The 26,276-nt window shown below is 43.3% G+C and overlaps 1 protein-coding gene across 1 annotated transcript in view; it reads left to right on the plus strand.

The window, feature by feature from the left end:
* Positions 1 to 26,276, plus strand: part of stab2 (stabilin 2) — a 175,702-nt gene that overhangs the window by 88,807 nt on the left and 60,619 nt on the right. The window contains exons 31-41 of the mRNA XM_072551848.1: positions 1,939 to 2,016; positions 2,937 to 3,035; positions 3,132 to 3,239; positions 8,367 to 8,498; positions 9,734 to 9,862; positions 11,672 to 11,728; positions 11,833 to 11,928; positions 13,600 to 13,795; positions 20,667 to 20,762; positions 24,084 to 24,129; positions 24,246 to 24,322. Of these exons, the coding sequence (XP_072407949.1) occupies positions 1,939 to 2,016; positions 2,937 to 3,035; positions 3,132 to 3,239; positions 8,367 to 8,498; positions 9,734 to 9,862; positions 11,672 to 11,728; positions 11,833 to 11,928; positions 13,600 to 13,795; positions 20,667 to 20,762; positions 24,084 to 24,129; positions 24,246 to 24,322 (1,114 nt within the window). The remainder of the gene's footprint in view (positions 1 to 1,938; positions 2,017 to 2,936; positions 3,036 to 3,131; positions 3,240 to 8,366; positions 8,499 to 9,733; positions 9,863 to 11,671; positions 11,729 to 11,832; positions 11,929 to 13,599; positions 13,796 to 20,666; positions 20,763 to 24,083; positions 24,130 to 24,245; positions 24,323 to 26,276) is intronic.

Raw genomic sequence — 26,276 nt, forward strand, 5'->3', positions numbered from 1 at the left:
AGATAAGGAGGCAATTTTGACAAAGTGGATTGTTTTGATTTGGAATGCAATGCATGAAACAGCTGTGGAAGTAGATTTAATCTGAACTTTTAACAGAGACAAAAATCACACAACACCAGGTCACAGACCAAAAGGTTTATTTGAAATCACAAGCTTTCCGAGCCCCCGTTCCTTCCTCAGATACAGAACACAGAACTTATAAGTAAAAGATCTAAGGGTCGTACAACTTATGCAAATGTATTGAACAAACCTAGATGGCTATTAATTCTTTGATCAGTTAGAATGGGGGTGCAGGTTTCGAATGATTAATATGTAAATCCCTGCCCCAAGATAGAATTAGACAAATCTTTGAAGGGGAAAATCAGTAAGACAATTGAAAGAAAGCCTGAGGGAAATGGGATAAATTAAGATCATAAGAAATTGGAACAGGTGTAGGCCATTCTGCCCCTTAAGTCTGTTCTGCCATTCAGTAGGATCATGGCTCACGTTCACTTTCCTGCTCTTTCTCCATAACCCTTGATTCCAGACTGACCAATAATATACCTATCTCAGCCTTATATTATACAGAAGGACTCAGCTCCCCTGGTTCTCTGTGGCAAGGAGTTCCAAAGGTTCACAACCTTCTGGGAGGAGAAATTCCTTCTCATCTCAGTCTTAAATTGGTGCACCTTTAATCTGAAACTATGTTCTCTGGACCTAGACTGTCCCACGAGGAGAAATATCCTCTCTGCATTTACCCTGTCAAGCACCTTAAGAATCCTTCCAAAAGCCAGCACAATTGTCCAAATGAGCTTCATTCTTGTGTTGTATCATTCTATAAGTGTTGGGATCGTGTTTCATTCTTCAGCTCCAATGGTTTCCTGATTTCAGTCATGTTTCGAATCAATTATATCCTATATTTTTCTTCAAGGAGATGAGTATTCCTGACAATTATTGCCCATTACTAATTGCCCTTGGTGGTGTTATTTTAATGATAACGGTGTGATCAAACCCTCATGAGAAATTGATAAACTCAATAGGTTTTAGTTTATGTAGAATAATCGAACACATTGTATCATAGGAAGACACAGGTCTTATGAAGAAAGATTGAGGGAGCTAGGGCTTTCCTCATTGGAGTGACGAAGGATGAGAGGTGACTTGATAGAGGTGTACAAGATGTTGAGAGGCATAGATAGAGTGGATGACCAGAGACTTTTTCCCAGGACAAAAATGGCTATCACATGGGACATAATTTTAAGGTGATTGGAGGAAGGTTTAAGGGAGATGTCAGAGGTGAGTTCTTTACACAGAAATTGGTGGGTGCATGGAATGCACTGCCAGCAGTGGTAGCAGAGTCAGATACATTAGGGACATTTAAGCAACTCTTGGATAGGCACATGGGAGATAATAAATGAAGAGTATGAGGTTAGTTTGATCTTAGAGTAGGATAAAAGGTCAGCACAACATCAAGGGCTGAAGGGCCTGTACTGTGCTGTGCTGTTCTATGTTCTACATACATTACTAGTTATGGAGCAGACATTACTGCAAACCAACCAACTTTTGTGGGTATTGCAGTTTGCAAGCCCACAGCAAACAGTCAGGCAGAATCACAACATTGTATACACAAAGCACATGGCAAAATGAATGCTCTTCAAGGCAAAGTGCATGTACAGCAGGTGATGAGCTGCCTATCCACAAGGAAGGTATATTGAAGAGAGAGTAATCACTGAGACAGATACATTTATCTGACAGACTTGTGAGAGCCTTGACAGAGGACTCTCTGAGGCAAAGATAAGATGTGGGTTAGAAGAATGTTAAGGAGAGAATGTGTAATTGGCAAATAATCTAGTGCCTACATACTAAAGTTCAGCCTTTGGACTGCGAATACTCTTCTTTATTAAATTATTATAATTAAAAAGCATTACTCTTTTAATCCTAACAAATGTTCTGTTTTCCTAGAACCCTGTAATTGGAGGAGCAAGCATTCTCAATCCTGATATTGCGTTAACAAATGGGGTTATGCACATTATTGATAAGGTAAGGTCAACTTCATGAGTATGATTTGCATTTCAAATTTTATGTTGCCATATTTCCCCAATGCAGTAGAATTGATGTATATTGTGAATAATGTTATATAAAGAAGTCCTCCTTTGGACTTATTTGGTCAAAAGAAACAGGTGATAAAAGTGTCAATTTTGCAAAATATTGTCTTGCACCTCCAGGAGCACCTGAAATGGGTCCACCTTCAATGTTGGGTCAGCCAATGTTTCAGGCATTCCTGGTGGTCACCTATGACAGGCCTTGCTCATGTTGTGTCAGATAATGGGATGCCTTATTGTGGTACCCCAAGCAAAATGAATCCTGAGCCTACTATGTTCAGGATTACCCGCTGTGGTGGTGGCCTAGCGAATGGCCAGCATCAAAAGTACTTCAGGGAAAAATATTTTTAACAGTTTGAGGTAGAACCAGGACTATATTCAAATGAGATCTGATACCCAATTTAGTATGAGATATGGCTTCCTCTTCCAAACATATTCCATCTGTACTCCTTTGGATCTACATGACAGATCAGACTATAACTGTATCTACTTATTTATATTCTTTGCCGTATTAAACTCGGTTCTTTTCTTTCTTAACGCTGGACATCTTTCCCTGTTTAAATTTATTCCCATATCCAATATGACATGTCGCCCTAATGAACACACCACAAGTTGATTTTTGAACATCAACTGAGGCATTCAAGAGGGCATTGGGTGATTACTCGGTTAGGAATGGTGTACGAGGATATCAGAAGAAGGTAGAGATTAGCACAAGATAATAGACCCAGTACAGGTACAATGGGCAGAATGGCCTCTTCTTGCACTGTCACAGTTCGTGATTCTGTTAACACATGTTAAGTTTTTCTATAACTAGCCAATGGATTATTAATATATATAATACCAATTGTTATGTTCTAGGTTCTCTTACCTGAACAGCCTATGAGTGATGCACCAATTAATCTACTGTCTACTCTCGGCCAGATGCCTGACTATGCTCAGTTTAGAACTTTTGTAATTGTAAGTTCTGTGGAGAATCCACTTAATCATTAAATAATCATTAAATCAGTGTGTTGAAAATGGTGTGTCACTAAAGCATATCTCTATCTGTTACAGCAACAGAACTTGACCCAGCAGATTGAGAGTGCCATCACTTATACTGTCTATGCCCCGAACAATGAAGCCATTGAGAAGTATCTCAAAGAGAAATCTGTTGATGTAATGGTATGTGTGTGAGTTCAGAATTCACTCGGGCAAGTTGAGAATTTACTGTATTTACTGCTTCAGTATTTATTATGCAGAACGACATGGAAGCTAGGAAACTTGAGAAAATAGTGATATAGTGAAAAGAGTTCATATTACAGAAGAGGGGGTCCTGGAGGTCTTAAGATGGATAACCGTAGATAAATTCTTGGGACCTGATCAGGTGTTTCCCAGAACTTTGTGGGAAGCTAAGGAAGAGATTGCTGGGCCCACTTCTGAGGTATTTGCATCATCGACTGCCACAGGTGAGGTACTGGAAGACCGGAGGTTGGCTAACGTGGTGCCATTGTTTAAGGAAGGCAGTAAGAGAAAGCTAGGGAACCATAGACCAGTGAAAGCTTTACGTTAGTGGTGGGTAAGTTGCTGGAGGGAATTCTGAGTGACAGGATTTACATGCTTTTGGAAAGGCAAGGACTTATTCGGGATAGTCAACATGGCTTTGTGCATGGGAAATTGTGCGTTACTAATGTAGCTGAGTTTTTTGAAGAGGTGGCAAAGAAGATTGATGAAGGCAGAGCAGTAGATGTCTACATGGACTTCAGCAAAGCACTCAATAAGGTTCAGCATGGTAGACTGGTTAATAGGTTTCGATCAAGTGGATCCCGGGGAGCTAGCCAATTGGATATAAAATTGGCTTGAAGGTGGGAGACAGAGGGTGGTGATAGAGGACTGGAGACCTGTGACCAGTGGTGTGCCACAAGCATCAGTGCTGGGTCCACTGCTTTTCATCATTTTATAAATAATTTGGGTGTGGATATAGGAGGTGTGGTTAGTAAGTTTGCAGATGACGCCAAGATAGGTGGTGTAGTGAACAAGATTATCTCAGAGCACAATAGGACCTTGATCAGGTGGACCAATGGGCCAAAGAGTGGCAGATGGAGTTTAATTTAGATAAATGTGAAGTGTTGTATTTGGAAAGGCAAACCAGGGCATGACTTATACACTTAATTGTAAGGTCCTGGGGAGTGTTGCCAAACTAAAAGACCTAGGGGTGCAAGTGCATAGTTCCTTGAAAGTGAAGTCACAGGTCAACAGAGTGGTGAAGAAGGCATTTGGCATGCTTGCTTTCATTGGTCAGAATGCTGAGCATAGGAGTTGGGAGGTCATGTTGTGGCTGTACAGGACAGTGGTGAGGTCACTTTTCAAATACTGTACAATTCTGGTCGCCCTTCTATAGGAACGATGCTGTTAAAAGGTTGCAGAAAAGATTGGCAAGGATGTTGCCAGGATTGGAGAGTTTAAGCAATAGGGAGAAGCTGTATAGGCTGGGAATTTTTCATAAAATCATGAGGGGCATCGATATGGTGAATAATAGCCAAGGTCTTTTTCCTAGGCTGGGTGGGTCCAAAACTAAAGGGCATAGGTTTAAGGTAAAAGGGGAAAGATTTTAAAATGACCCAAGGGGTAACTTTTTCACGCAGAGGGTGGTGCGCATAAGGAATAAATTGCTAGAGGAAGTGGTGGAGGCTGGTACAATTACAACATTTAAAAGGCATCTGGATAGGTACTTAAACATGAATAGTTTAGAGGGATATGGGCCAAATACTGGCAAATGGGACTAGATCAGATTGAGATGTCTGGTTAGCTTGGATGAGTTGCACCGAAGGGTCTGTTTCATAGAACATAGAACAGTACAGCAACTTTATGACTCTATGAGAAGTTGAAATCCAAAGATTGTGTATATTGGAACAAAGAACTTTTTCTCTTTTTATGGATGTGGATGCCACTGACACAACCAGAATTAGCCTATCTGTGATTTTGTTTTCATGAATTGTGGAATGTGGGCATCGCTGGCTGGGCCAGCATTTATTGCCCACTTGTTGTTGCTTTTGGGAAAGTGGTTGTGAACCTCTTCCTTGAACCACTGAGAAAGTTGTTTGCAATGTCTTGTTAAACAGCCTCAGTTCAGCTGGCGAGGGTGCTCCCATAAGTGATGTTAGGAAGAGAGCATCAGGATTTCGATACAGCAACACTGACAGAGTAGTAGTAGAGTTGCAAACCAGGGAGATGGGTTGCTTGGAGGGGAACATGCCATTATGAAGTATCCATACATCTACTGTCCTTGTCCTTCTGGGTGATAGCAGTTGCATATTTGGAAGGTGTTCATGAAGGAGTCATTAGATTAGATTACTTACAGTGTAGAAACAGGCCCTTCGGCCCAACAAGTCCACACTGCACCCGCCGAAGCGCAACCCACCCATACCCCTACATCTTACCTAACACCACGGGCAATTTAGCATGGCCAATTCACCTGACCTGCACATCTTTGGAGTGTGGGAGGAAACCGGACCACCCGGAGGAAACCCACGCAGACACGGGGAGAACGTGCAAACTCCACACAGTCAGTCACCTGAGTCGGGAATTGAACCCGGATCTCTGGCGCTGTGAGGCAGCAGTGCTAACCACTGTGCCACCATGCTGCCCATTATGGATTATTGCAATCAATCTTCTACATTGTATATGTTAGCTAAGACAGTTAGTACCTGAAAGAGTTAACTACCATCATTAACATCAAACTGCACCCAGGATGGATTCTCCAAGGAACTAACAGGAATCTAAGCTGAGTACAATGTGCTTTCATGAATATGCAGTACCTGTAGCTAGTGCTAATGTGCACGGACTCCTAGGTTGAGTCTGAGAGCCTGGCAAGACACGATCATGCATCTCAGATGCTGTGTGAAAAAATAATTCACGATGAACCTATTTACTATTCATCAAGACTGAGCCTGATCTAGTACCATAAACTTCATGTGGGTATCCTCAGGCACCAATAGCTTAGACTAGCGCCAATGAAAAGAATTGGTGTCAGTGCATCTATCCTAAGTTTTTCATCCTCACCATGTTAAGAATGCAACTTGCTGCCCCTCTACATCAGTCATGGAGGGAGTTAATATTGAAGCTGGTGGGTGTGGTGCCAATCAAGTTTGTCCTGGAAGGCATCAAGATTCTTGAATGCTGTTAGAGCTGTACCCTTCCAGGCAAACGGATGGTATTCCATCACACTCCTAATTTGTACCTTGCAAATGGTTTTGGGAAGTTCTGGAATGACTGGACATTCTACAGAATGGGGGAGACTGTGGTAATGGGCTCGTTATCAGGGGTCCCAGTCTAATGTACTGTGGATGTGGCAGATGGTGCATTCATAAAAACCTGGAACAGCCAAGGTCTTTTCCCCAGGGTAGTAGATTCCAAAACTGGAGGGTGTAGGGTTAAGATGTGAGGGGAAATATTTAAAAGAGACCTAAGGGGCAACTTTTTCACACAGAGGGTAGTGCACATATGGAATGGGCTGCCACAGGAAGTGGTGGAGGCTGGTGGGTTCACAACATTTAAAAGGCATCTGGATGGGTGTACGAATAGGAAGGCTTTAGAGAGATATGGGCCAAATGCTGGCAAATGGAATGAGACTAATTTAGGATACCTGGTTAGCATGGACGTGTTGGAGAGAAGGGTCTGTTTCCATGCTGTACAGTTCTATGACTATGACTCTATAATAGTCACCATGTAACTACTGTCAATTGTTGCAAAATCTCATCTAGTTCTTTAAGGAAGGAAATCTGCTAATCTGGCCTATATGTGACTCCAGATCTGCAGTAAGGTTGTTGATGCTAAACTGCCTTCTGGGCAATTAGGGAGGGCAATAAAGCTGGCCAAACAAGTGACACCCCTATGTCATGAATGAATAAATGGGACTGAGATAATTAGTCTCCAGCATTTGCAAACATTTTCTTTTATGCTGAGTATGACACAACATGGTGAAGAATTTTTGCCAGGGTGACGTTGATGCCACAGTCGGTCAAATGCTGCTATGATATCAAGACAGTCATTCTCATTCACCTCTTTGAGTTGAGGTCTTTCATTGATATTCGAACAAAGGCCATACTGAGGTCACGAGGTGAATAGACCTAACAGAACCTAATATGATTGGGTTATGGTTTTGCAAGTGCTGCTTGATAGCACTGTGAACTCACCTCCCATCATTTAGCTTATAACCAATTGATGCGCCACTAATTGACTGGACTGGATTTGTCCTGATTTTTGAGAATGTACTTATCGGGGCAATATTCGCTACTGGTGCCAGAGCTGTAGTGTGCTGGAACAGGTCGTCTAGGGGACCAGTTACAAATTTTCAGCACGATTGCTAGGATGTTGTCAAGGCCCATAGCCTTTGCAGTATCCAGTGCTTTCAGCCATTTCTTGATATCACATGGAGTCAAACAAATTGCCTGCAGCCTGGCATCTGTGTTGCTGGAGACCTCTGGAGAAGTCCCCAATGGATTATCCAGTTAACTCTTTTGATTAAAGGTGTCTGCAAATGAGCTTTGGTGGGAATGGGAATATTCACGGTGCCTCCTTTCTTCAAATTAATTCTTGGGATGTGAGCGTCACTGGTGAGGCCACATCTATTGCCCATACAAAATCAAAATACTGCAGGGGTTGGAAATCTGAAACAGAAACAGAAAATGTTGGAGAAACTCAACAGCTCTGGCAGCATCTGTGGAGAGAGAAACAGAATTAGCATTTCGAGTCCAGTATGACTCTTCTTCAGAACTGAAAGTGTTGGAAAATGGTGTTTTTTTTATACAAAGGCAGAGGATGGGTAAGATGGTGTGGAGGCCCAGTGTAAAAGATAAAGGGGTTACTAATTGGGTGAAAGAGTGATAGAGCTGTAAAATGTGTGTAAACTAAGGTGCGGAAATGGTGAAAATGGATCTTTAATTGGCCTTGAAGATTGTGGTTAGCAAAATTTTTGAATAACTGCAGTCCATGTGGTATAAGTACATCCACACTGCTGTTTGGAATGGAGTTAGAAGACTTTAACCCAGTGAAGAAACAGTGATATAGTTCCATGTCGGAATGGTGTGTATGTGTGGGGCTTGGAGTGAACATTTAACTGGTGGTGTTCCCATGTGACTGCTGTCCTCATTTTTCCAGGTAGTAGAGACTTCAGGGTTAGAAGATGATATTGAATGAGCCCTGACAAGTTCATCATACTCTCCATGAGAATGTTAATAGGTTTTCATCTTAATTTTGAACTAAATCAATGGCTTATGATGTAACAAATGTGTGATCTTTCATTCCCTCCAGGATGAAGACCTAATCAGATACCACATCATTTTGGATCAAAAGCTAATGAAAAGTGATATGCATGATGGGATGCACCGGGAGACAATGCTCGGATTTTCCTTCCAAGTCGGCTTCTTTTGCCGAAATGATAAAGTATGTGTGTGTTTCCTGGAGTTTTCTGGCATTTCCAGAAGGCTAGAGGGAAACAGGGAGCTTTTGATTGTAAGGTTGGGAGGATGTGATCAAGGATAGTTATAATAATGGGCAGGATTAACCCGTCAGCCAACATCGCTTTAAAAAATTGCAAATTACCTAGTCATTACCACATCAGTGTTTTTGTGAGTTTGCAGAGCACAAGTTAACTGCTGTATTCCTTACATTAAAACAGTAACTGCACTTCAAAAGTAATTCATTGACTGTAAATTGCTTTGCGATGGCTGGTGATCATTAACGGTGCTAACTAAATGCCAATCTCTTTTCTGCTGTTGACATTCTCTCTTTATTTCAGAGAGAGTGAGACTGCTACATTACTAAGACATCTACTATGTGCTTAAGCCTTGGAATATCCATTGGCAACTAATAAACTTTGATTGAAGATTGAAGTCTCAACTCACCCAGAGTTTAAATGCAGTCAATGTTTCAGTTGAAATGCTACATCTTAATTATTTGTTATTAAAATCTAATACATTGGAATTGTAGTCCATAAAGGCATATAGTAGTAACAAAGGTTCAAATCTCTGGTCCAAAAGATCTGGGTTCAAGTCCAACCTGCCCTTGGTGACAATGTCACAACACTTTCAAATCAGTTGGTTGAAAGTATATGTGTATGGTTTTAGAAGCCTTCATTTAGTCAGAGTTAATTCTTACTTGAAACTTCAGGTGGAATTGTAGAATGCCTACAGTGTGGAAAGAGACCATTTAGCTCACTGAGTCCACAGCATCTTTCTGAAGAGCATCCCACCTCACCCCCACCCCTGTAACCTTCCATTTCCTAAGGCTAAATGACTCAGATTTCACATCCCTGGGCACTAAGGGGCAAGTTAGCATGGCCAATCCATCTAACCTGCACATCTTTGGACTGTGGGAGGAAACCGGTGCACTCAGAGGAAACCCACGCAGACATAGTGTAAACTCCAAAAGATCGTCTCCTGAGGGTGGAATTGAATCTGGGCCCTGGCACTATGAGGTAGCAATGCTAACCACTGAGCCACCCCTGGTGTTGTAGAAGTCGCTGCATTCTCTGTTTAATGTGGAATGCGCCGCTTGGGTCCCTGTGATCGTTAACCATGGAAACAGTTTTACCTTCTTTACTCCAACCAACCATGTCATTGTGGTTTTAAACAACTCACCTCAGTCCCCCTGTGATAACACACTGTCTACCATTGCAGCTTTCTGTGAATGATGCACTAGTCAATTTCACTGATGTGGAAACGGACAAAGGAGTAATCCATGGACTAACAAAAGTTCTGGAGATCCAGAAAAATCGTTGTGACTCTAATGAAACGACGGTATTACAGGTAAGTAAGTAAATGTTTGAAGCTGTTGGAACTTGAACCCACAGCACCTGACTCCCAGGCAGGAAGTTTTCCCTTTGATGATAGTTTGCTCAATAGGTTATATGATAAAGTGCAAAACAAATGTATATTCAAAACACCCCAAGGTTACAACTAGAACATGGTAAAGTAAGAGAGATATGACGTGATAACATGATCAGGATTGCAAGTTTATCACTTACGAATGGCCTTGCAGTAATGTTTGAACATGCCAGTCTTGATCCAAGAACATTATAATTTCCATACATCAGTCTTGTATTCTCTAAAGTACTTTTACTGTTACGTTAGTGTCACAGAATGTTTAGAGCATGGAAAGAGACCTTTTAGCCCATTGGTCATCAAAATATCAGTCTATTCAAACTTTTAGTCAAATCCTTTAATCAACGTCCTCCCGAATGACATTATGGTCTACTTACACCATGTGAACCGCAGTGGTTTAAGAAGGCAGCTCACCACCATCTCCTCAAGGGCAGCTAGGGATGGGCAATAAATTCTGATCCACTCCACAACACCCACTTCCCATGAACAAATAAAAAGTGTTTTGTACAAAAATAATTCATATTTGTGCATCCAAACTTATTAAGGGACGGGCAGTAAATATTGCAGACCACATACCACAGCTGAAAACAAAAGATGCTGGAAATTACAGTGGGTCAGGCAGCGTCCATGGAGAGAGAGAGCAAGCTAACGTTTCGAGTTGAGATGACTCTTCATGAGTATTCACTCTCCAATTGGACCCCTTTCTCTGGCCTCTTACCCGCCCTCGAGCTTTTCATTGAAAACTACTGGCGCAACATCGACCATCTCAACGTCTCTGCTCCTCTCAACCTATCCCCTTCTCAAATTGCTGCACTTCACTCCCTCAGGTCAGTAGTTCCAATGAAGGGTCATCTAGACTCGAAACGTACTCATGCTGTATCTCCACTGAAGCTGCCTGACCCGCTGTGATCTCCAGCATTTTTGTGTTCAATGTAGATTCCAGCAATAATTTGCTCCTATATTATGTCCACATCCCATGATAGAATCAATTAAAAAAATTACATGCAGCTCCCAAGAGGCCTCATAATTAGGCTTGATTAGTACAATTAGACTCCCTACAGTGTGGAAACAGGCTCTTGGTGCCAACAAGTCCATACCGATCCTCCAAAGAGTAACCCACCTAGACCCATTTCCCTCTGACTAATGCACCTAACACTATGGGCAATTTAGCATGGCCAATTCACCTGACCTGTACATCTTTGGACTGTGGAAGGAAACCAGAGCACCCAGAGAAAACCCATGCAGACACTGGGAGAATGTGCAAACTCCACACAGACAGTCACTCAAGTCTGGAATCGAACCTGGATCCCTGGCACTGTGAGGCAGCAGTGTTAACCCCTGAGCCACCGTGCCGCCCTGTAGTTGAGCTTATTGCTGTTATGCAATAAACCACCTTGTTAACTAAGAACAGTGCCTCCTCTGTAAAGACTTTACACCGACATATCGCCCGAGATTGAACATCAGAGAGACCATAGCCAAAGTGTGGACAAAGGATGATTGGTGGCAGCAAATACACCCTAAGCATCCCATATTCAGTGCTGCATTTGGCCAAAGTGGCAGATGCCATCTGGTGCCATCATGGTAATATCACACCTCCCCAACAGAGTAAATTGTTTCTCTCCAACTCCCCTATCAATTATTTTCACTTTGGATATTTTGATAAGGCATGCAAATTTTGGAATGTTTGACTTTACAGTGGCTGCCTGAAGATGAATATTTGTTTTTTTTTTGAAGGGGAAGTGTGTAAATTGTCAATATAAACCTGAATGCCCTCCTGGATCCAAGCCTTTGGTGAGTGTTGACCTTTTGAGTTCGAAACTCAAGAGAACTATTTTGCAATTATGGAGAGAATTTTATTTTGTTTCAATTCTAAAATTGTTATTTGCTTAACGCAGGTGGGAAAAAAGAAGAATTGTATCTTTGTGCGTTACCTGCTAGGAAAGAGGTTAATGTATCTCGGCTGTCAGACAACCTGTGTAAAAACTAACATTGTAAGTAAACTTCAGACCTGGTTTAAAGTGGATATGATGGCAACATAGCCATCCTAACAACCAAAATGGCAGTTTAACAACGTTTCTTTTGCAAAATTTAGGTCAAAGTCTGATGAATTGTCCTCAGTGTTACCACCAGGGACATATTTCCCTCCCCTCCCCTATCTGCGTTCCGAAAAGACCACTCCCTCCGTGACTCCCTCGTCAGGTCCACACCCCCCACCAACCCAACCTGCACTCCCGGCACCTTCCCCTGCAACCGCAAGAAATGCAAAACTTGCGCCCACACCTCCCCCCTTACCTCCCTCCAAGGCCCCAAGGGACACTTTCATATCCGCCACAAATTCACCTGCACCTCCACACACATCATCTATTGCATCCGCTGCACCCGATGTGGCCTCCTCTATATTGGGGAGACAGGCCGCCTACTTGCGGAACGTTTCAGAGAACACCTCTGGGACACCCGGACCAACCAACCCAACCACCCCTTGGCTCAACACTTCAACTCCCCCTCCCACTCCACCAAGGACATGCAGGTCCTTGGACTCCTCCATCGCTAGACCATGGCAACACGACGGTTGGAGGAAGAGCGCCTCATCTTCCGCCTAGGAACCCTCCAACCACAAGGGATGAACTCAGATTTCTCCAGTTTCCTCATTTCCCCTCCCCCCACCTTGTCTCAGTCAAATCCCTCGAACTCAGCACCGCCTTCCTAACCTGCAATCTTCTTCCTGACCTCTCCGCCCCCACCCCACTCCGGCCTATCACCCTCACCTTGACCTCCCTCCACTTATCGCATTCCCAACGCCCCTCCCCCAAGTCCCTCCTCTCTACCTTTTATCTTAGCCTGCTGGACACACTTTCCTCATTCCTGAAGAAGGGCTGATGCCCGAAACGTCGATTCTCCTGTTCCTTGGATGCTGCCTGACCTGCTGCGCTTTTCCAGCAACACATTTTCAGTAGTTATTGTGGGTTTGGCAGGTGCTGTCTCAGGAGCCTTGATGAATTGCTGCAGTGCATCTTGTAGATGACACACACACTGCTGCTAGTGAATGGGTGCCTGTGGATACATCCATTGTTCTGGATGGTGCTGAGCTCCTTGAGTGTTGTTGGGCCTACATCCATTCAGGTGTGTGGGGAGTATTCTATTACACTCCTGAGCTGTGCCTTGTAGCTGATGGACAGGCTTTGGGGAAGTTGCTATGGCAACATGCACTTTTTCCCGAGTTTGTTGTGGGGGGGGGGGGGTTGCGAATGTAGTCTGAAGGTGGTAAGAGGCTTCAATGTTCTCTCATTACATGGTTGACCAAGAAACTCTCCTGTTCTCACTGACCACCACTGCTTTGTGTTGGAAGCATTTGCAGATTTCCAATCTACCTGTTTGCCTTTTATTATGAATGCCTTGGCCAGTAAGTCCTGGGCTAGGTCTCAAATGCAGAGTTTCTGGCTCAGAGGCAGAGTCATCATCCATGCTGTGACAAGGTCGCCGCTGTCCACCGTGCAGAATAATTACTCCTCCACTGCTACATCAGAAGTTTACAGTGTAACCTTTTCTTTCCAAGGTGTGTGCTGAGAGAAACCATCACCAGTGACAACACTTAAAGTATCCCTCTGTTTATCAATTACACTGCTGCTTTGTTTTAGTTTTTTGCTTTGGTGGGTTTCTTCCAGACTCGAGAATGCTGTGCTGGCTACTTTGGGAAGCAATGCCAGGCGTGTCCAGGAAAATCCACAAATTGGTGCTTTGGAAACGGTATTTGCCTAGATGGCATTAATGGCACAGGGACATGTGTCTGTGAAGAAGGATTTACTGGAACAGCATGTGAGACCTGTACTGATGGACAATATGGTATACATTGTGATCAAGGTGTGTTCTGCCATTGTCTTTCTTTACTATGCCTTTATCTTAGCTTGGTTATTGGATTCACATTGTCCGCGCCCAAAAGATGCTTAGCTCTCCATTAGAGAGGTGCCCCCATTATCTCAGACAGCAGTATCATATTAATTTTCCAAGATCGTCTCTGACTCAGAGCTCATCTCCATCTGACATTGAATTTACAGCACAGAAAATGATAATATCACTATTGTATAAAGAGGGGAATGAAAAGTTATCGGGGGCAGGCAGAAATGTGGAGCAAACAGAAAAGCCAGTCATATTGAATGATGGGACAAGTATGAGGGGCCAAGTGGCCTATTCCTGCTCTTAATTCATAAGTTTGCAAGGTCCCTGTTAATTGTGCTTCTTACATGGTTCCACAAACCATTTTTCATCTCATCCTATCTGCACATCTTCCTAATTGTGTCTCCCTGTCTTAGAAAAATCTATAATACATTAATATGCATTATCATCCTAACAGGAAAATCTTCCATTTCCCATTTTTGAAGAAATTACAAATGGGTTACAAAAGAGCTAGCAATCCATCGCTGTGGTCCCATGGTGCTGACCTACAGTGGCTGCTGGTCAAACAGAGCCTCAATTTGAAAATTCTCTACCTCTCCTCAGTCTTAAACCCCTCCTACCTCAGCAATCTCTTACAGCCCTACAAGCCCCAATGACTGTAGCATTTCTCCAATTCCTGAGTCTTCCTCAACTTTAATCATCATGCATTTAACTACCAAAGACCTATTCACTGGAACTGCCCCTTTACAGCATTCATCCTTTCCCACTATCATTCCTCCTTCAAAATACACTTTGGACCAAGCTTTTGGAGATGTGCCTTGGAATGTTAGACCACATTAAAGGTACTAAGTAAATGCAGGTTGTTGTTATAACACTGAGCATCCAGAGGAAATTGCCCTCCTCACTATTTTGAATAGGGTAGAGGAATCCAGGAGGTAGAGTTGCATGAGCCTCAGCCCTTGTCCTTATCCAACAGATTCAAGAGATTTGCTCCTTATGTGGACAGGAATGGGGACTGCAAGAAGGATGAGCCGACTGACCGCAGCACTGTGGCGCAGGGAATCAGTCAAGTGGTGGGGAGAGAAGAGAAATGTTGTTGTAATTGGTGATAATATAGTTAGAGGCAGAGACACTGTTCTCTGTGACCAGGGTTGAGAGCCCTGAAGGTTGTGTTGCCTGCCTGGTGCTTGGTTTTGGGATATCTCATCTGGGCTGCACAGGAACTTGGAGTGGGAGGGTAAAGATCCAGTGGTTGTGGTTCACATAGTTACCAATGACATCGATAAAACTAGGACGGAGATTCTGCTAAGGGAGTATGAACAACTAGGGGCTAAATTACAAAGCAGAACAGAAAAGGTAATAATCTCTAGATTACTATCTGATCCATGAGCTAATTGGCACAGGGTCAATAAGATTAAGCAGATAAACGCTTGGCTCAAAGATTGGTGTGAGAGAAATGGGTTTGAATTCATGGAGTAATTCAGGAGACACAGCAGAGATTCATCCTGAGGAAAAGAACCATGGTACAGGGAGGAGGAGGCAACCATGGCTGACTAGGGAAGTCAGGGACAGTATAAAAGCAAAAGAGAAAGCATATAATGTGGGGAAGGGCAGTGGGAGACCAGAGGATTGGGAAGCTTACAAACACCAACACAGGGCAACAAAATAAACTAAGGAGGGAGGAGATTAATTATGAGGGAAAGCTAGCCAGTAATATAAAGGAAGACTGTAAGAGTTTCTTTAGATATATGAAAGGAAAAAGAGAGGCAAAAGTGGACATTAGGCCACAGGAAAATGATGCTGGAGAGATAATCGTGGGGGACAAGGAAATGGCTGAGGAACTGAGCATTTACATCGCATCAGTCTTCACAATGGAAGACACGAGTAATATTGTAAAATTTGAAGAGTGTGAGGGGGCAGAGTTGAGTCTGGTGGCCATCACCAAGGAGAAGGTGCTAGAAAAACTGAATGGCCTGAAGGTGGATAAATCACCTGGACCAGATGGACTACACCCAGAGTTCTAAGGGAGATAGCTGAAGAGATAGTGAAGGTGTTAGTGGTGATATTTCAGGAATCACAAGAATCAGGATGGGGGGGACAAAGGACTAGAAAATCACTAATATATCACCCCTGTTTAAAAAGGGAGTAAGGCAAAAGGTGGAAAATTACAGACTGATTAGCCTAACTTCAGACTCGGGTAAGATCCTGGAATCCAATATGAAGGATGAGATTTCTAAATACTTGGAAGTGCATGGCAAAATAGGGCAAATTCAGCATGGTTTCATCAAGGGGAGGTCATGCCTGACAAATGTGCTAGAATTCTTTGAGGAGAATCTAATCTAATCTAATCTAAAGGTAATGAGCAGGTTAGACCAAGGAGAGCCAATGGATGTTATCTAGGTGGACTTCAAGAAGGCCTTTGATAAGGTGCCACACAGGATGCTACTGAGTAAGAAAAGGACCCATGGTGTTAGAGGCAAGGTGCTAGCATGGTGGCACAGTGGGAGTGTGGCACGGTAGCACTGCTGCCTCACAGCACCAGAGACCTGGGTTCAATTCCCGCCTCAGGCGACTGACTGTGTGGAGTTTGCACATTCCCCCCGTATCTGTGTGGGTTTCCTCTGGGTGCTCCGGTTTCCTCCCACAGTCCAAAAATGTGCAGGTTAGGTGAATTGGCCATGCTAAATTGCCCGTAGTGTTAGGTGAAGGGTTAAGTGTGGGGGAATGGGTCTGGGTGGGTTGCTCTTTGGAGGGTCAGTGTGGACTTGTTGGGCTGAAGGGCCTGTTTCCACACTGTAAGTAATCTAAAAGTAAAAAGCTTAGCTGTCTGGCAGAAAGCAGAGACTGGGGATAAAAGGGTCTTTCTTGGGATGATAGCAGTGACAACTGGTGTTCTGTAAGGGTCAGCGCTGGGACCACAACACTATACATTGATGATCTGGATGAAGGAACTGAGGGCATTCTGGTTAAGTTTGCAGACAATATAAAGATAGGTAGAGGGACAGTTAGCATTGAGGAGGTAGGGAGGCTGCAGAAGGATTTGGACAGGGTTAGAAGCGTGGGCAAAGAAATGGCAGGTAGAGTACAACGTGGGAAAATGCACTTCGGTAGAAAGAACAGAGGCGTGGGCTATTTTCTTAATTGGGAGAAAATTCAGGAATCTGAAATGCAAAGAGACTTGGGAGTTCTAGTCCAAGATTCTCTCAAGGTAAACTTGCAGCTTGAGTCAGTAGTTAGGAAGGCAAATGCACTGATGGCATTTATTTTGAGAGAACGTGAATATAAAAGCAGGGATGTACTTCTGAGGCTCTATATGGCTCTGGGAGAAATGCAAAACTTGCGCCCACACCTCCCCCCTTACTTCCCTCCAAGGCCCCAAGGGATCCTTCCATATCCTCCACAAATTCGCCTGCACCTCCACACACATCATTTATTGCATCCGCTGCACCCAATGTGGCCTCCTCTATATTGGGGAGACAGGCCGCCTACTTGAGGAACATTTCAGAGAACACCTCTGGGACACCCGGACCAACCAACCCAACCAACCCATGGCTCAACACTTCAACTCCCCCTCCCACTCCACCAAAGACTTAAAGGTCCTTGGACTCCTCCATCGCCAGACCATAGCAACACAACGGCTGGAGGAAGAGCGCCTCATCTTCCGCCTAGGAACCCTCCAACCACAAGGGATGAACTCAGATTTCTCCACTTTCCTTATTTCCCCTCCCCCCACCTTGTCTCAGTCAAATCCCTCGAACTCAGCACCGCCTTCCTAACCTGCAATCTTCTTCCTGACCTATCCGCGCCCACCCCCACTCCGGCCTATCACCCTCACCTTATCACCCTCACTTAACCTCCTTCCACCTATCACATTTCCAACATCCCTCCCCCAAGTCCCTCCTCCCTACCTTTTATCTTAGCCTGCTTGGCACACTCTCCTCATTCCTGAAGAAGAGCTCATGCCCAAAACGTCGATTCTTCTGCTCCTTGGATACTGCCTGACCTGCTGCGCTTTTCCAGCAACACATTTTCAGCTCTATAAGGCTCTGGTCAGACCACATTTGGATTAGTTTTTGCCACTTTGGGCTCCATTTCTCAGGAAGGATGTACTGCCCTGGGGCGTGTTCAGAGGAGGTTCACGAGAATGGTCCCAGCACTGAAAAGCTCAACAAATGAGGAACATTTGAGGACTCTGGGTTTATACTTGATGGAGTTTAGAAGGATGAGGGGGGATCTAATTGAAGCATACAGAATACTGAATGGCCTGGACAGAGTAGATATTGGGAAGAGACTAGGTGGGAGAGACTAGGACCTGAGGGCATAGACTTAGAGTCAAGGGAAGACCTTTTAGAACAGGGAGAAGGAGAAACTTCTTCAGCCAGAGAGTGGTGAATCTATGGAATTCATTGCCACAGAAGGCTGTGGAGACCAGGTCATTGTGTATATTTAAGAATGAGATAGATGGCTTTTTGAGTACCAAGGGTGTCAAGGGTTAGGAGAAGAAAGTGGAAGAATGTGGTTAAGAAACTTTTCAGCCATGATTGAATGGTGGAGCAAACTTGATGGGCTGAATGGCTTAATTTCTGCTCCTATGTCTTATAGTCTTATGGTCTAATCTCTATGAATTGTGCATGATGTATTATGGAAAATTATTTATGTCCTTAATTTGCCATTAAGCACTGCAGAATTGATAAGCTAATATCATTATACAGACTAATGACTGTAGTCTTCAATGTAAAATCAGTTAGGGTTAAGTACACACAGAGGAAGGGCATTGATTTGATGGTTACTTTAGCTCACATAAAGAGACACTCATAGAAACAGGAGTAGAGTGGAGTCAGGAGATAGATATCTGTCTGTTTGGTTTGGTGAATAAATTCATTACAAGGAAAGACTCACTCTGATTTCTTCCTTCAGTCAAGAATACACCATTCTATGGGCAAAAACTGTGGGTGACACGGTGGCACAGTGATTAGCACTGCTGCCTCATAGTGCCAGAGACCCAGGTTCAATTCCCACCTCAGGCAACTGTGTGGAGTTTGCACATTCTCCCCGTGTCTGCATGGGTTTCCTCCGGGTGCTCCGGTTTCTGCCCACAGTCTAAAAATGAGCAGGTTAGGTGAATTGGCCATGCTAAATTGCCTGTAGTGTTAGATGTAGGAGATTGGGTCTGAGTGGGTTGTTCTTTGGAGGGTTGGTGTGGACTTGTTGAGCCGAAGGGCCTGTTTCCACAGTGTAAGTAATCTAATGATGGTCACAATACTAAGGCTTGGATTTTAAATTCTCCTATGAATAATGAGCATAGCGAACAAACTGAATGGGTATTTTGCACCATGTGTGGTGATCCACAAAGATCAGTGCTGGAGCTGCGACCTTTTACAACTTACATGAATAATTTTAAGAAGAGACTGACAGTATTACTGCTAAATTTGCTGATGACTGAAAGGATAAAAATAAAAATCATGTGGATTATCTAAATGTCAAACGATTGCAGAGGTCCAAGATGCAGAAGGAATTGGTGTTCCCAATGTACCATTGCAACTACTACAAATAGTTCGGAAAACTAATGGGACATCATCACAGGTTGTGAGTGGAATTGAACATAAAAGTAGAGACATTATACTTCAGTTATATAGGACACTGGTGAGACTAGAACTGGAGTAGTGTGTCAGTATTGGTCTCCTTATTGAAGGAAGGATGTAAGTACACTGAAAGCAATTCGGCAATTACTAGATAAACAACTGGAAGAGGGTGTTGTCTTGTGAGGAAAGGATGGATAGGCTAGGTTTGGATATCCCTGGAGCTTAGAAGAGTGAGGGATGACTTGATTGAAACATGTATGACCCTGATGGGCCTTGACAGGGTCAATGTGGAGAAGATGTTTCCTCTTAGGCAAAATCTAAAATTGGGGTCACTGATTAAAATAAAGGGTCATCCTTTCAAGACAGAGATAAGGAGATTCTTTTTTAACCTCATGGAGGGTCATTGAGTCTTTGGAGTCCTGTCAAAAGTCATTGATTCAGATTATTTTAATATTTTTAAGGCAGAGGTAGATAGGTTTTTGATAAGCCTGGGGGTAGGCAGGAATATAGCATTACCAGTTTAGCCATGATCTTATTGATTGGGAGAGCACGCTCAAGGTGCTGAGTGCCCTACTCTTGTTCTTATTTCTTATGATCTTAGTTCTTATGAAATCAGCCTGGTACGGCTATGTCCATTTTTCTACATATTCAATATAACCCTTGATTCCCCATGATCAAGAATCTATCTATCTCAGGTGAAAGTGAGGACTGCAGATGCTGGAGTTCAGAGTCGAAGAGTGTGGTGCTGGAAAAGCACGGCAGGTCAGGCAGCATCCGAGGAACAGGAGAATGAACGTTTTGGACATAAGCTCTTTGGCAGAGTTGATCTAGGGTCACAGGATAGAGGGTAGGCCATTTTGGACTGAGCTAAGGAGACTTTTCTTCACTCTGGGAGCCTGTGAAAGCGGTTGGGGCTAACACATCGAATATTTTCAAGAAGATGTTAGTATTGTTGCGAGGGCTAAAGGGATCAAAGGGTATGGGGAGACAGTAGGAACAGGCTACTGAGTTGGATGATTAGCCATGATCCTATTGAATGGAAGAGCAGGCTCAAGGGGCTGAATGGTCTACTCCTGCTCCTGTTTTCTGTGCTGTCTTGTTGCTATGCAGTGTTTCAAAGAAAAAGATTCCCTTCATCTTCTAGAAGTAGCCTTGCCAGGAAAAGTCATTTTAAAAATGATGTTTGTTGCTATGCTACAGGGTGTTTCTTAACTTCTGATGCAATTATCAACATGTTATTCTTAATCACTTTCTAGAATGTAGGTGTGTTAATGGTAAATGCAACGAAGGAATCGATGGGGATGGAACTTGTGAATGTGATCTGGGATGGAAAGGAATCAACTGTGATGTTCGTAAGTTGGAATTAACTTTGTTAAGCAACAGTGAGCTCGTTTGTAACAGAGACAATAGCTATCCAGCACAATTAAGGAGTCAAAGGCAACGATATTTTCTCCTGAGAGTTGAATAAAAATTATCGTTATCCTAGAAGACCATAGATTGCTTTCTTATGAGATAGAGAGAAAGAGGGAGAAAAGAGAGAGAGAGAGAGAGAAAAACAGCTGGTGATGAGTTCAACCTGATGGTCACCACACTTCAGGCGAGATGTGGAGTTGAGATGGTGGGACTTTCATTGTGACCTCAGCTGGCACAGGAACATTGCTGTTGGCATCACTGACAAACCACTTGTCCAGCCAACTGAGCAAACTGACCCCAATTTCTTATAGCTACTACCCTGTTAAAATGGTAAATAGACAGTTTTCTTCTGGTTGCTGAAGGTGTCAAACAAAGTGGTGATCCCAAATTGTCTTCAAACAAATAACACATCGCTTCTTATGTCTGTGCTGCCTCATTAAAAGAAATTATATAATTAATCCCACTCCTCTGCCTTTTATGTCAACCTCTGAAAATATTTCTCTTTCAAGTATTTTTCCCCATCAAGTGCTGAATGTTTATCACTTCATTGGTGTATCTGAAACCAGTGAATGGTTGTAAGTATGACATTTCGAAAGTGGGAGGAAAGTGATGTTCTGTTCTGGACCCTCTGTGTATAGATTACATGTAAGTTTAGTCCTAGTTGTGCAGGGGTGAGGAAAGGATCAGGAAAATACATGGTAGCCAACTACAGGGTTCATTGCAATAGTCCAGGGTTTCATGATGCAGCCTCTTTGGTTACGCCTCTACCAATCAGAGTCCACTTGCCAACTAATCAGCATCCTTTCATCATGCAGAATAAGTTGTTATTCCTATTGAGATATTCTATTCTTACAATTCTGCCTTGATGAATATAAGATGAAAATTTTCAACAGCGCATCTCTTTGTCAGCCAAACCAAAAATAAATGAAGATTTAGACAGTATCACCTTCATTTTGAAATTGGCAGCAAAATGATGTTGCCTAATTTTGGAATGTATTTAGCATGGCACCTTATCTCAAGACAGACCATGATGAACTATGAATTAATGATATAATCTTAAATTGCATAGCTTCCACAACTTGTGAAACCATCTGTCATTTCTTGATATCACGTCAAATGTAGAGCAATAGGGTAGGGGATTGGGTCTGGGTGGGATACTCTTCGGAGGGTCGGTGTGGGTTTGTTGGGCCAAATGGCCTGTTGCCACACCGTAGGGATTCTATGATTCTAAAGAAAATGAGCATTTCAGAATGATGTCCAACAAGGCCATGAGTACGAGATGAAAATTGAATAAAGGTCAAGATAAAGTTGCCATTGGCCCATTCTCCCATTACAAAGAGAAACAATTAGTTATGGTTTCACCTGAGGGTTACCACACCTCAGGCAAGGGGAGAGGTTGACAAGGAGAGTCCTTCATGGTCACCTCAGCAGATGTGGGAACTGAACCCATGCTGTCAGTATCACTCTGCACCGAAACCTAACCAGCCATAGAACTAAGCTAACCTAGAATTAGAATTTGAATTAGGTTTACTATCATGTGTACTCAAGTACAGGAGTACAGTAAAACATTTACAATGTCGCCCCCACATGGCTCCATCTTAGGTACGTAGTACGTAGTTACAAATATTAGATACAAAATAGGAAAAAAAAAGTGACGTTACCGTACAGTTATTCATTGTATAAGTTAGATAAATAAGATAAAGTTCAAAAGATAAACTAAAGTCTTTCTATAAAGGGCCACCTATTGACTGGATACATCCTTTCCAGTTGTTTTTGGCTATGATGATGTGTTGCCCTGATTTTTTAACAATTTTTCTCAAAATAGTAATCCATATATCTATGCACTTTTAATATAAAACACTTTTAAAATGTTTTTAATGATTGTTTTTAAAATTATAGCATCAGGTCTCAGACCTGCCATAATTATGGGGTTACATGTCAGATCTGGCATAATTACAGCAAATTCTAGAACAGGCTTGAGGGATTAAAAGGCTTGCTCCAGTTCCTATGTTCCTGTGACTTGTGAGATTAAAGCCATCTCAGTTAGATTTAAAATACCCCACAACAGTATTTTGAAGAGCAGTGGGCAAGTTCTCCCCACTGACCTGGCCAATATTAATCCCTCGAGCTAAGGTTTGGAAATAGATTCTCTGATCATTATCACATAATTGTCTGTGGGACTGTGTTTTGTGAAAACGGTTGCCCACGTTTTCAATATGACCACATTACATTCCCCTAGAAAATTCCAATTTGGCTACAAAGTGCTTTGTGATGCCCTAAGGCCAAGAAAAATGTATTTGTTTTATAAACTAGTGTTACCAAACATGACATGTGAATCTCTCCTATGTCTATTCGTATCACATGTCAAGATATTCCAGTACACATCACAATGAATTATATTTTCCCATGTGCTATAGCAGCAATGGGTTAGTCAATTTGTGCACAGCAAAGCCCAAGTAACAACATTTACTCCTTTAGCTGGTAGCAAGGAGCATCAGTCAGTACATGCTTCTCAGCTTCCAGTATTGCCAAAGTGAAGAATAAACAGCGGGTCTTGGTTTAATCCCTCAGCTAAGAGATGGCACGTTTGCCAATGCAGCCATCCCATGGCACCGTAAAGGTAAAGCCACCATACTCCCAGAGGATTGTTGTGAGAGACAACTGGTAGTGAGGTTAACATGAGGGTCACTGGAATAACTTCACAGAGGCTGGTATCCCGTCATCAAGTCATCCTTTATTTACGCGTGGAGAGTCCTTGACACTGCTGGAGCTCCCTCAGAGCCAGCTCTCAGAATCTCAGACACTCCTGTTTATATCGGTGAGCCAGGACTCCCTGATCCAGTCAGGACACTCCTATTCCCTGAGGTCCACCAGACTGACCTTGTTAATATCACTACAGTCACCACGTCTCCTGGCAAGGGGCGAGGTTGAGAAGGTAGGAACTTCATGTTAACTTCAGCCGTTGCAGGAATTGAACGCACACTGTTGGTGTCACTGTACATCACAACCCAGCCGTCTAGCTAATAGGGTTAACCCGCTCAGTGTCAGCAATGTGTGTGTGTGTGTGTGTGTATACGTACTCCTACTGGGTCTTGCAGCCAGAACCGTTTTACTCAAAAATGATAATACCAATATACACTTGTAATAGTATCAAGATTTTGATATATTCTTTCTATCATAAGATTTCTAATATTTAGTATGACATGAGTTAGAATGCTAAATGTGAACATCTGCATTGTGCCTTTGATTTTTATTTGCAGAAATCACTGACGACCGGTGCAACATGACCTGCCATTCGAGTGCTAAGTACGTGCCCCTCCACCATTTTCCTTTGAGTAACAGAACAGTTTCAACCTTAATCAGATTCATAGGTAGCCAACTTATTTGGTGTTAACATTCTGAACTTTTAATCCTCTTCACAGCTGCATCTCTGAAATATCTGGCAACCCACACTGTAAATGTGTAACTGGCTTCAAAGGCAATGGCACATTCTGTGAAGGTAAGGTAGGACTCTGAGCTCTAACTGTTGGAACCTCTTTCCCCACAGATGAACTATAGTTGATAGATACTTTATTTGAAGTGGTGCATTACAATGGAATAGAAAAAGGAATAATTGAGCACAGTACGCTGATATAGTGAGATTAAACTGAACGAGCAAAGTGCCTGTGGATGATAAATTCAGGCAGTAAATTCTTTATCATTTTATAAATCATGTCAATATTTCCATTCCATCAGTTCATTCAAACTCCTAAAAAGAGAGGCAGGTTCTGGTTTCCATTCTGTATAGCAATTAATCTTTGAGCTAATTCATCAGTGTTTACTCAATATCAGCTCAAAGCCTTAAAGTGAGCCATGTTTACATTAGTACATGTTAGATGGTACCATCTTCACTTCTACAACACAGCACACCCTCTGACTTAATTATAAATCACAAATAGGATATACACACCATTCATTTCCTACTCCAAAGTGATATATTTTGAAAGTGCAAAATAATTTTAAATAAAAATAAACTATTTAATTTCCCTCACTGAAACTTTAAATTTATAAGAAATTTGTAATCTGTAAAGTTTCTGCTTTCCCACACAGCAGTTGCATTCTGGCTGACCCAAGGCTGCATTCACTCAGTGGCAGCAGATTGTTGCATAATGCTTCTTCTGGCTGGTGTTCCCATTGCTGTGCAAAAGCACATCATCTGACTTAGTGTGAGTGTGGTAAACCTCTTCCTACTGCCCCCTCGACCATGACCCCCCCCCCAGCCCCCCATCACTAAACCATCATCTCCCAGACCATACAGAACCTCATCACCTCAGGAGATCTCCCGCCCACAGTTTCCAATCTCATAGTCCGGGAACCCCGCACTGCCCAGTTCTACCTCCTTCCCAAGATCCACAAGCCTGACCACCCTGGCCGACCCATTGTCTCAGCATGCTCCTGCCCCACTGAACTCATTTCTACCTACCTCAACACTGTCCTATCCCCCCTAGTCCAGAAACTCCCCACATACGTTCGAGACACCACCCACGCCCTCCACCTCCTCCAAGACTTCCGTTTCCCCGGCCCCCAACGCCTCATCTTCACCATGGATATCCAATCCCTCTACACCTCCATCCGCCATGACCAGGGCTTCCAAGCCCTCAGTTTCTTCCTCTCCCGACATCCCCCGCAGTACCCTTCCACCGACACTCTCATTCGTTTGGCCAAACTGGTCCTCACCCTTAACAATTTCTCCTTCGAATCCTCCCACTTCCTCCAGACCAAAGGGGTAGCCATGGGCACACGTATGGGCCCCAGCTATGCCTGTCTCTTTGTTGGCTATGTAGAACAGTCGATCTTCCGTAATTACACCGGTACCACTCCCCACCTCTTCCTCCGCTACATTGATGACTGCATTGGCGCCACCTCGTGCTCTCGCAAGGAGGTTGAGCAATTCATCAACTTCACCAACACATTCCACCCTGACCTTAAATTTATCTGGACCATCTCTGACACCTCCCTCCCCTTCCTGGACCTCTCCATCTCCATTAATGACGACCGACTTGACACTGACATTTTTTACAAACCCACCGACTCCTACAGCTACCTGAATTACACCTCTTCCCACCCTACCTCCTGCAAAAATGCCACGCCCGTATTCCCAATTCATCCACCTCCGCCATATCTGCTCCCAGGAGGACCAGTTCCACCACAGAACACACCAGATGGCCTCCTTCTTTAGAGACCGCAATTTCCCTTCCCACGTGGTTAAAGGTGCCCTCCAACGCATCTCGTCCACATCCCACACCTCTGCCCTCAGACCTCACCCCTCCAACCGTAACAAGGACAGAACGCCCCTGGTGCTCACCTTCCACCCTACCAACCTTCGCATAAACCAAATCATCCGCCAACATTTCCGCCACTTCTAAACAGACCCCATCACCAGGAATATATTTCCCTCCCCACCCCTTTCCGCC

The sequence above is a fragment of the Chiloscyllium punctatum genome, chromosome 32, assembly GCF_047496795.1.
Source record: "Chiloscyllium punctatum isolate Juve2018m chromosome 32, sChiPun1.3, whole genome shotgun sequence".
NCBI classification, from domain to species: Eukaryota; Metazoa; Chordata; class Chondrichthyes; order Orectolobiformes; family Hemiscylliidae; genus Chiloscyllium; species Chiloscyllium punctatum.